This window comes from Carassius auratus, chromosome 34, assembly GCF_003368295.1.
Source record: "Carassius auratus strain Wakin chromosome 34, ASM336829v1, whole genome shotgun sequence".
Taxonomy (NCBI): domain Eukaryota; kingdom Metazoa; phylum Chordata; class Actinopteri; order Cypriniformes; family Cyprinidae; genus Carassius; species Carassius auratus.
The window spans coordinates 7,700,702-7,713,173 of NC_039276.1; the positions used below are offsets into that span (position 1 = coordinate 7,700,702).

A 12,472-nucleotide genomic window follows, 5' to 3' on the forward strand; every position below is an offset into this window, starting at 1 on the left:
TGAAGGCAAAACTAAATGTCCAGCAGCCATTATTTTAGTCTTCAGTGTCGCATGATCCTTCAGGAATCATTTTAATATGCTGATTTGGTGCTCAAGAAACATTTCGCATTATTATCAAATGTTGAAAACACTTTGCGTAAACCATGATACCCTTTTTCAGGATTCTTTGATAAAAAGACTGTTATTAAAGACAAATGTATTTGAACATAGTTTTAGTCAGTTTTAATCAATTTAATGCATCCTTGATGAAAAAAAGAATGTTAAAAAAAAACTGTAAAATTAATGTTCAAAATGTATTAATTTATTCAAAAAAGTATTACTTAATACTGGCCCCACGTCACATATTCTAGTGTATTTAAATAATGTTCCTTAATAATTTTTTGCTAGTGATTTTTTTTTATATCACTTACAGTGGGTATATAAAAGAAACACCTCCTTTATAATAATCACATTTTGTTGCTTTGCATCCTGAAATAAAGATGGACACTGTTATGGTTTTATCCAGCTGCATTTACTTATAACATTCAAGTGAAAGATAAAACATGTCAGAAATAAATAATTTAAAAAACAGAATCACTTAGTTGGAAAAAGGACCACCCCCTCCCTCCATCCCTGTTCATTAAATTATATGGCCTCAACACTTCCTACAGTAAAGCATGGAGGTGGATATATTCTGCTCTGGGTTGTTTCTCTGCATCAGGGTCTGGAAACCTTGTCAGGATAGAAGGAATAATGGATGGGGCAAAATACTGTTACATTTTTTAGGAAAATCTGCTGCACTCTGCCAGAAATATGTTTTATCTTCCAACCTGATAATGACCCAAAAGCACACAGCAAAACTGAGCAAACAGTGGTTGAAGGAGAAAAAGGTTAATGTCCTTGCATGGCCTTGTCAGCAACCAGACTTAAACCCCATGAAAATCTGTGGAATTACTTCAAGACTGCAGTCCCTAATCGTTCACGATCAAATTAAACTGAACTTGAGCAGTTATGCAAAGAAGAGTCTGCAAATATTGCAAAGCCTAGATGTGCAAAGTTAGTAGAGACAGAGACATATCCCAACAGACTAAAGGCTATAATTAAAGCAAAGGCTGGTTCAACAAAATACTGACACAAGGGGGTGATCCTTTTTCCAAATCAGTTAGAATTTGTTTTCTGACATGTTGTTAAATCTTTTACTTGGATGTTATAAGATGCACTGAGTAAATGAAGCTGGATAAAACAAAAAACGTGTTTTTGCAACAAAATGATATTATTTTAAAGGGGGTTATTCTTTTCCATACCCACTGTATATTCATTTTTTCTTCTTTCTTCACAAAATCTTTTCAAGAAAATGTGCAAGTCATTTTTGCAATTACAGGGCAGTTGACCATCTTTATTGTTGAGCCCTCCTTGTAGCAACCTGAATAATAACACATTCAGATAAATAGCACAGACTATTGAAGGTAACATAAAAAAAACATACCTTTGACCTTAGGGATCACTAAAACACATTTATTAGCAGTTGCATACCAAGACATCTCTGCATTTTTAGGCTGCTAAAGCTGTAATACCTTTAATGCATTTGAAAAAACAACAGTGGTGACTGACCTGACTTGGTATACAAGACAAGAACATTAGTTCTGGTTCTCAGAAGTTTCTTGAAATCCTTGTGGTCACTGACTTTCTCTATGAGCGGAGACACCTTCGCTGCCTGCAGGGCGGATGACACTGCAACCTGAGGAAGAGAGACAGAGATCCTCATTTTTCACTGTCAAGGCCACAAAAGATCCAAAACAATATCCCCAACTGCATGCCAATATAACTGTGCAAAATTATGATGTGTGTGTCAAACCATGATGACCAGGGAGAAACGACAACAGTCATTACAAACAACATACCATAACACACCTATATATCCCGATATCACTACTTACAAACTCTTTTCCTTACAAACAACTGGAAGAGTTTAGCGAATTTAGGGTTAGCCACAAAACAGGAAATGCACTACAGAGATTCTGAACCCCGACCTTATATATATAATATAAAATAGAATAAAACTCTCACACAAAAGTGTCCTAAAATAGCTTCTGAAACTGTGCTCTGATGTGAGACTAATGTGTTGCCCTATAGTAGGACAGCGTGCTCTCTCTGCCACACTCTCCATCAGTCTTCCCAGCAGAGGCATGCGATTCTGAGTTTGGATGAAGCTGAGCCGATAAAGCAACAACAGATAAAGATGCTGTCATCTAAAGAAGAAGAAAATGACAAGTTCAGACAGACCATGTCACAAACTGAAACACTGACCCAGCCTCTTTATCACCTCTCTATGCCACATGCTTGAAATGAAAAGATACTACCACATTGAGAAGAAATTAATGCTGGACAAGACAGTTCAAATGTTTTTTACAAAATGACATGATTGAAAACTAATTTGGCCTGTCGGAATGATTTTAATAGCTGATTGATAGTCTTTTCGAATGTCTGTAGAGTTTCCATTTCAACATACCAGAAACTGAAGAGAAACTTGCAAAGAAAAGTAAAGATAGCAATAAACAACACTTAATTTTTTTTCTCTTATGAACGTAAATACAATTTTCCCACATGTGACCTCATCAAGCCCACATCGCACTTAATGTTGGCTGAACTTTAAAGGGGTTTTAACATAAGGAAACCAAATTTACCTCAACCTTTTGAGATAAGAGCTTGATGTACATTGAATACAAACTCATTTTTGGAACTCAAAACGTCCTTCTCGTGCCAAAAAGAGACTAAGCTGCACGGACATTTGAATTTATCATCTGCCCCTCTGCATTTCTTTCAAAAGGCATTAGAAATGGGCAACTGGATTCCATTTGAACCCTCTGAGGTCTGGAAAAAAATTGACATGCCTTGACTTTTGTGCTTTCACCGATCGTTTCAGTCTGATTTCAACAGGATGTGTGGTGCATAAAGTGCCGCAATGATGTCATATATTTGTAGGCCAACCAAGAAGTTAGCATCACCCTGGTTCACTCAACAAAAACCCAATAGAATTTTTCCATTGACTTTGAAGTAAGCTGCTACCAGTACTATAGGATTCTTACATGTTTTGCTCATCATGATAATCTTCACAACTTTATTTTTTTTTATTTTTAATCCTAAAGACAATAGGCATAATTGAAAAGGCTAAAAATGTACTACACAAATTTACACAAATTTCAAAGTTTAAGCTGAATGTCCCTTTCAGTCTGTAGTCCAATTTAACCAGTTGTTAGCATCTGCCTTTTTCAGGATAAGTTAAAGCTTTAAAACATTCACAACTGGTGCAATACTGCTGAATATTATGTCATACAATAATACGTTAAAATATTTTGAGCTTGTGTTACCCACAAACCTAAAGTAATTTCAGCCTTTTAACCAAATTGCTTAATTAAAAGTGACAAAAAGACCAAATTTGCTATATAAAATATAAAAAATATATACTACGTACATGCAAGCAGAAGAGCCTAGAATATGAACATGCTGAATAGCACATTAAGCGTTTCAGATGTTTGAAACTCAATTTTGAAAACAGACATTTTTTCAGATATTTACATTCAAAGATAACAATTCAGAAATAAAACTTCTTGTAAATAAATAAAAATAAATTTAGAATAATTTTATATGAATAACAATAATAATAAAAATACAGTTTCATGGTTATTATTAATTTTAAATATTTATGGACAAACATTTCTAAATTCTACTGCCACTGGAAAGTAAAAAGCTTATTTTCTGTGGATTAAAGGCAAAGGGTGAAGGATCAGAGACAACGCTCTTATCCTCCTCACATTTAATCAACACTGTGTGAGCAAATGGGGTCCAGCGGTGTGGACAACCTGTGCCTATTGGGTGACATCCCAACGGCCCCAGCACCTCGGGAGTGTGTGAAGATGACAGTCAGGGTTAATTAAAGTACTGCAAAAAGCTGAGGGACCTGAGAAATCACACCTTTTCTGACTTCAGCCATGGTGACGGGGAGCAGAAATGTCAGACCAACTCACTGAAGTATTTGAAAGAACCATCTTTCTTTCATCAAGTTACTTTCATTAAGTCCAACAATAACTTTGAATGGGTTATATGATAAAAGATGAAATTTTTCAATAAGGCAGGTGACACACTAAACTTTCAAACATCAAAATGTCCTAAATTATTATGTACTTGTGTACAAAATGACATATAAACACATTTTCCTATTCTATTTTGCCTGGAAACGCTTCCAACACGCTTGCGTGTCGCGTGAAAAATAGCTGTTGGTTCTATTTCTAGCATGCACGTGTTTTCCGCAGGCAGTTTGCAAGCTCTAACTTGTTAACATGGGAGCCGAATTAAAAAACGACACGCCACGCAGCTGAGACGCTTGCGCCACGCATCCAGTGTGTCGCCGGCCTAAGTCTAAGTTGAAATGGCTCGTTCTGAATTGCTCTGCACCTCTTGACATCAGGTAGAATATAGTAGAACCACATTCAGACATCAACATATGGTTACTTGGTTTTCAAAACTTTGGCTCTGTGAGACAATAAGAACAAAGCAACATACTATTATCGCTAAAAACAAAAATACAAAACAATAAGAGTAAATTAAGTCCAAACTTGTGCTGTTTCCTGGCTGTGTGTAGCACCCACTGCTTTGCATTTGATTACAAGGGATCCCAGCATTAGAAAAGAGTTACTGAAGTTAAAAAAAAGCCTCTGAAAGGCACATTTCAGTACAAATTGGTTTGCAAACCTGTCACAATGTAATTCATGTTAAGCAAAGAGCCCGTTATTGAAGAATGGACCAATGCGAACTATACTGAACCTGACAGCAAATGTTGTTCCCAAAAATAAATGCAGCAAAGTTAAACGGTTTAAAAAGTAATTTATTTATTTTCAGTAATTTATTAAATTATTTAAAAAGGTTTGCTGCATTGTTATAATACGCTAAGCGTACAAACAAATGGTGCTGTGCAAAAAATCTAAGGCTATTTTCATGCGCATCTCATTAGTAAAGATGCTCCTGTAATTAAAAGTATATCTCCAGCACGTGCGTTCAGATCAGGGTTGCCAGGTTTCCACAACAAATCCTGCCCAGTTGCTTCTTAAAAACTAGTCCAAAACTAGCCAAATCGCGTTTTCAAGAGGTTCCCCGATAAAAATTGCTTCCCGGGGTTAAAATAATTTTTTTTAGGAAGGGTTGCCTTGGTAAAATTCGCATTTTAGGGGCTAAATATCACGTTATTGGTATTGGGGTTGCTTCAAACCGCGGACATGAAAAACAATCGCAAACTTGGCAACACTGGTTCAGGTGGAGCGTCAGTTACTACACAGAGCCGTAGTCTACCGACAACTGACACAAAATCGTTTTCAAAATCTACAAAGAATCGCCTGCGATTTTAACATTGATTTTGTGTAGATTGTCAGTGAATTACAGCTCTGTGTAGTAAATGCCAACCAGTGTTGCCAAGTCTGTGGTTGTTTTTCATGTCCGAGGGTCGAAGCGACCACAATACAAATAACGTGATATTTAGCAGATTTTGCTAATTATTATTTATTATAGCTACTTCACTAGCATTCCAATATCTCGTAAAAAATGTTTTGCATAACATCACAGTGATAACACTTCACAGCACAGATTTTTTTGATTTATAAATGTTGTATTTATATTTTATTGTTTATTTATTTTTTCCATATGTTTGACTGACTGTATTTTATTATGATAATGAACAGGCTGCATTGTCAAAATTGCAACACTTTACTTTGCGCGCGTGTGCGTCGTCAGCACAATCACTTGATTTTTTTCCTTCTGACAGTGAAAGCAACTTATTTAAGTCATTAAGATAATCGGAATTGTAAACGGTTTTCCTTTGTGTGTGTACATTGACAATAAAAACAAATCTTTGTGCATAAAATAAGCCTTAAAGAAAAATAGGATGCTGCTTTTTGTCATCTGGTTTCCTATATATATATATATATATATATATATATATATATATATATTTTTTTTTTTTTTTTCTCATTTAGGCCTATTTATTTGCTATATATAGCCTAGCTTTATTATGTTTTTCTCCCTGCTTGCAGAAGTGCTGCAGTTGCGTGATGCATTATGAAGACCATGTGAATCCTCATGTTATGTTGTTTGTTGCTTTTTGTGCATGTAAAATTAATCCCCAGGAAACAGATGTTAGTATTTTTAACAGGTCACAGACACTTATCCTTTCTAATTTAATTCAAATCTAATTTAAAATAATCTTGTCGGTTATTGTTTAATAACCAGTTAATGAGCGTTGGTTAGGAAAAATAACTGAAATGAACATCCCTAATTTCTAGAAATCTCATTTATAGAAGAAAGTGTTTTAGTCTTAAGGGCAGGGCAGCAAAAACTGTCCTGTTGAATGATAAGGGACTGAGAGGGTTAAAAAAAAAGCTGTAATAGCTGTTATCTGCTGTAATAAACCTCGATTGCCACTACAGTTGGAACTAGGGGGAATTAAAATGATAGAAGTATGATGATATGACCTTTTTAAAAACGTATCTCTACAGTATTTGCATTGTTAAAAAAGACACTAATGTTAATAGCACTGAAAAAGTCTGCAAATAAAACTCTGATCTTTTCTCAAAATACCCATCTTTAAAACTGAATTGTACAGTTTCAGCACAAAGACTACAGCATTCAACTCCATTCAGAGACAAAAGAGTCAGTGTTCTACGTCTAGTCCCATCAGGTTTCTGTCCCTATTTGGTGCACCGCCTATTCTTCAAATGCTCTGTCCAAACCTGACAGTCGACCAATAGAGCGGGCTCATTACTGTCTGGCAATCTTCATGTCCTGTACCTGTTACAAAGACTTTCATTTGGCTTTCCCTTACCATTGGTGTACGACGTGGCTTTTATCCTAACAATGGCAGTTCTTTCACAAGACGGTGATCGTTATTATCGTCCACTGAACAGCTTTGAGAGACAGGCCTTATCGCATCCCGTCGATCAATGTGAATTGAACAGAACAGGTTGAAAACAAAAAAAAAGACCCACACATGCTGTGCACCACTATTTCATCTGATGGGCAGCTACAGCTCAAGGGAGTGAAGAGAATATTCAGGGAACGAATGGGGTGATGGAGGAACGCATTTTTCTGCATATTCTGAGCTGAATCTGTTTGAAGGAGCTCCTTATGGACTCTTCAACTCAACACTGATGGTTTGCAAATCATTAACTAGGGAATAAACTATTCTTTAACAGATAAGACAGATATGAGCAGCATGCAGAAGAATTCAATTCTGAAAACCGAATCATGGTCTTCAATTTCTTTTTAAATTAATCTCTTCTTTAATCCAAAAAGCAGTCAGAAAATGTACACAACAAATTTGTGATTTTCAAATAAATTAAGAATAACTCCAAAGTGCTAAAACTTAGTAGATAAAGCAGACCAAGATTGGCAAGGATAATAGCAGGCTTTAGTGTATAGTAGCACATTCAACTCAAAAACATCTCATCTCATATGTCTGCACTCATATCAAGGTTTTTCATATCAACAGCGAATTTTGCAAATTTTTTGAGCAAAATTGGAATATCGCACAAAACATTTGTGAACAAGCACTTCAGAGCGAACAGACGAAACTAAGTAAAACGTTTACGTTAATACTTAAGTTTTATTTACTGGTAAAATATTTTCTTTGTGCTTATTGACTATAGGGGATTTGATGCAGATAAATAACAGGAGGCATTTTGTGTTTTGTAGAAGAACTTTTTGGTATCTGCTAAATGGATTTGTATCAACTTTGTGGTCCTTGTTGGGATTATACCACATTGAATACTTCTATGAGGTTTATGATTTGATTGTTGCTATAGACTGCCTTTGACGGGAAATATATATGTTTGATGACTGTAATCTTACAATTATTGGGTTTTGTTTGCCATCAAACCTCCACATCCTTTGATTCCTTGAAGACAATCGAGACTGGCATCTTACCTCAGCCCATACACAGAACTCTCTCTCTCTCTCTCTATATATATATATATCTTTGTGTGCAGTGTGTTTTTGCAATACGGTTTGAATGTTGTTCATTTGTTATGAGTGTATTTTGGGTGTTTATATAAAGTTCACAAAAGGTGCTTATATTGCCGTTTTTTTTTTTCATTGGTTTAAAACATATGTTGATGCTTATGACCCTCCTTACAAACAGATTATCAATTAGCATGGATGAGCAAGTGTTGCTTATAAAACACAATGAATGTGGTTATTGCTTTCGGAGGTGGATTCTGCCATTTGGGAATGCATTCGTTTAACAGTTCTAGAAGGAAATTATACAGAAATACTTTGATGACAAACTTTGCTCCGACATTTCAGAATGACCATAACAACATTTCAGATGCTGTGGAACAAGATTGGTCTGCCGATTAGTCAGTATTTACCGTCCCATAGCGCAAAGTAACAATACTTTTTTGATGCACTTGGAGGATTTTATTCGCAAAATGCATTTCTATCTCCCATTATTCACTTTAACTCTTTTTCGTACTAGACAAAAACCACCTCAAGCGAGTGTAAAACTTTTTTGCGAATTAAGGCATTTTTAATTGAAATTCAGCGTTTCCATCACTCGATTCGATGCAATGCGTGTGTATTGTGTGTATGCGCTTAAAAGCAGGTTGATTTGATTTGTCTCTTAAGTTCAAGTTAATTCAAATAACAGTTTTCTATTTTAATATACATTTAAAAATGCAATTCATTCATGTCATTGCTAAGCTGAAATTTTAGCGGCCATTACTCTAGTCTTCAGTGTCACACGATCCTTCAGAAATCATAATATGATGATTTGTAAACATTTCTTATTATTATCAATGTTGAAACTTGCTCTGCTGTTTAATATTTTTGGGAAAACTTTGATAATTTTTTTTTGTGGATTCATTGATGAAAAGAAAGTTAAAAAGGAACAGCATTTATTTTGTACCAACTTAAAAGTCTTTACTGTCACTTTTGATCAATATAAAGTGTGCTTGCTGATTGACAGTATTCATTTCTCACTCTCAAAAATAAATCTTACTAACCCCAAACCAACAATAATATATAATAAAATAATCCATATCTCTTGAAGACATGCAATAGCTTTTGTGATGAACAGACAAAATGTATCTTATTCACAGAAAATCTATTTATTTACTCTCAAATCTCAAAACCAACATGCAACGCAGCAAATATGACATTTATTGATCACACATATGAACTCAGAACACTACATTAAAGCACACAATTTATATGGACTATTTTATGTCTTACAGTGTAAATGCATGGTTCAACAAAAAAAAATCTAAATTCTTTTATCATTTACATAGTATTTGGTGGGGGGGGGGGGGGGGGGGCATCATCAAATGTTTGGCTACCCACACTCTTTCTTGTTCAGCAGAAGAAATAAATTCATACAGGCTTTGAAAAACTTGAGGATGGGTACATTTACATTTATGCATTTAGCAGACGCTTATATCCAAAGCAACTTACAGTGCATTCAGGCTAACATTTAAAAAAAAAAAAATTACCTAACGTGTTCCCTGGGAATCGAACCCACAACCTTGTGCTGCTAACGCAATTCTCTACCACTTGAGGCACAGGAACACTAAAGGATGAAAGTTTTTTCATAAACCTTGCTTGCATGGAAAACAGAAGCTCGGACATTCTACCTAAAATCAACTACTGTAATTCACAGATGAAAGAAAATAGCTTGGAAAATCATGGGGGGTACGTTAGCAATAAAAAAAACTAGTTATCATTCAACAATATTGTCCATTTCCAATTCCTCCTTTTCCACAAAATATACAGTTTTATATTTGCAAAGCTCTTCTATAGCACAGTATATAATTCCTCAGCATTAATTATGTCCAGCATGTTGTATATGACCATAGTTTATGGATGCTAGCACTCCTGCTATTAATCTTGGCTCAAGGACCCCAGCATTTCAGCAGTGGACCCTGCTGACATGTTTTGCACAGCATGGGAAACAATTAAACAAAAAATGATCTGCCATACATCAACGCAAAAACATCTAGCTTAATCAGCAGTGGAAGGAGTCATCAAGCATCGCAAATCTGCTTAATAAAGAAAATGTAATTTCCACTTTTAGGTTCTAACTGATTCAGCATAAACCGTGCCGTTCCTCAAACACGCGCCTTCTTCCTGCTGAGCAAAACAACACAGGGGGCTTCAGCTCTGTATAGCTGACGTAGGTAATTCACAAACAGAAGGAAATTACTCAAACGCTCGATCTGTGAGTCAAACGTTCTCACACTGAGTCACAATAGTTTACTGTACAGGTAGCTGTATCCATACACAGCATCCTGCTGGACCAAGCACTGTAAAAATGGGGAAGAGGCGGGGGAGTGGGGTGCCTGTAATCAAGATTGATTAAAGATTGAAGATTAGGAGATTTTATAAATTGTTCTGACAAGCAGGAGGGCTGGAGGGAAGCACAGATAGCAGAAAGCGGTTTCTCTTCCCCCACCCAACCACCACAAAGTCCAAACAGGTCAGGAGAGTACCTTTGTTTGCGGTGGCAGGCGCAAAACAGGATGTGAGACAGGAAAGCTCCTGCGTAATGAGAGCTGACTGACGTGGCAGAGCAGCTATTAGGGTTCGCTGGTGAGGACACAACCCACATTGATTCACAAATCAGTTGTGGAACATGGTTGATGCACTTTAAACTGAAGCAAGTGTGGGTTAATTAGCTTGAAACATTAGAAGCTCATTCCTGTCAGGTTCATCAAGAAGAGAACAAGGAAGGAGAAGAAAAAAAACGCTCTGATCAAGGTTAATGCTACTGTAAACATAAGCCACGCTTGAACACAAACTGTAATATAATGATAACATATTATCACAATAGAGAAGTAGGAATATCAGCTGGTTCCACATATCTTCATATGTTGTTGATAAATGGGTCAATATAATGGATTATATTTTATAAAATACAATTTTATAAAAAAGTGCCATTTGTATTCATGTTGGCATTTTGAAAAACACTAATTTTAGTTTAAATAATTATTGGATTTAATGATTTTATAAATGTTAAGTGCAATGGTTAATGGATATAACAGAGTAGAAAAATACAAGGATAATACGCAAGCGTACAAAACTTAATTATCATTTTCAATAAAGTTGATGCATGGATATCAACAGGTTTTCTTGGAGTTTCTTCAAACCCCAAAAGTTAAAAACTAAATGACACACTCATGAAAGGCCCTGAAGGTCTTATTTTATGGTTTTCTTATCACAATATAACAAAACGGCTTCCTGCATGTTGATTACATTTACTTTAATCTGATGGATAAGTCATTCAACAATTAAAAATAAAATATTAATAATATTTGACTACTTACTAATTTACTACACTTTACATATGATTGTTTTTGACAAAATAAAAACAGATAATGAACAGTTTTTCAAGGTCTTTCTCTCTGTCTCACATTTTAAACTATTTTCAGATAATTACACATAAGCTTAAATCAAAAAATCGAAATGACTTTTAAATGGAGACACTGAATACTCGTTCATCATAGAACAGGTGCGTGAGAAATGTAACACACTTCAAGTATTTTGAGTATCACATTGCATCACTGACTTAAATAAAACCTCCACAACAATTCAAGAACACCTCTAACATTACTGATTCATATTAAAGCAACATAAATCGCGACATTAGTGAATCCTTTTGCATGGGGATCATTCAGTGTTCACGCAAGTGAAGCACACAGCTGCTGCACGTGTATAATCACCGAAAACAAGACACGAGACCTGATGAATGAGACGGATTGATCTGAGTCTGTCTCTCTTCTGCGATCAACTCTGGACTGCTGCTGCAAGAGGGACAGAAGATCATTCCCTTTTCATCTCACGTCAGACAGAAAACATCTGTCCGATATGCGCATTTTACATCACTGATCATATCAATCTATCAGATTCCTTATAAACACTCACCAATGACAGGAATAAGAACATTTCGATCACTCTCCTACGTCTCCCGTTTCGGCTCCAAGAAGCCATGATGCCGCTGCCACGTCTGCCTCTTCTTCTTCTTCTTTTTCTTGGCTTTTTCAACTTGTGATTATTGCATATCGCCACCTACTGTACAGGAGTTATTCTTATTGATCCTGTATTTCTAAGAAAAATAAATTCAGTTTTGAGTATATTTCTTTCCATCCCTCGTTCCCTACGAATTGTATTTTCTTCTTCAATTTCCTGCCATTTCTGCCTGTATTTGTGGTATTTATTGCATCTAAACAAGCCATGTTCTACATCTTCATGGTTTCTGCAATGTCTGGCTACGCAAGTGCCAATCCATAAATAATAGTGGAACAGAGTGACAGGGATCCAACACCCCCACCCCGAATGTGATTTTAATTAATCTTAATGTTTAATGTACAAAACATAATGCAAACACTTCTGGCTTTGCAAGCAAATGGCCCGACCTAAAATGATAAAAAAATGATCTGATAATTGATAAGTTGACATA

The 12,472-nt window shown here is 35.7% G+C and overlaps 1 protein-coding gene across 1 annotated transcript in view; it reads right to left on the bottom strand.

Moving 5' to 3' along the window:
• pdia5 (protein disulfide isomerase family A, member 5) overlaps positions 1-12,050 on the bottom strand; it is a 48,178-nt gene extending 36,128 nt beyond the window's left edge. The window contains exons 1-2 of the mRNA XM_026217717.1: positions 11,938-12,050; positions 1,591-1,717 (exon numbers count right to left, since the gene is read on the bottom strand). Of these exons, the coding sequence (XP_026073502.1) occupies positions 1,591-1,717; positions 11,938-12,003 (193 nt within the window). The 5' untranslated portion in view covers positions 12,004-12,050. The remainder of the gene's footprint in view (positions 1-1,590; positions 1,718-11,937) is intronic.
• Positions 12,051-12,472: the final 422 nt, after the last annotated feature.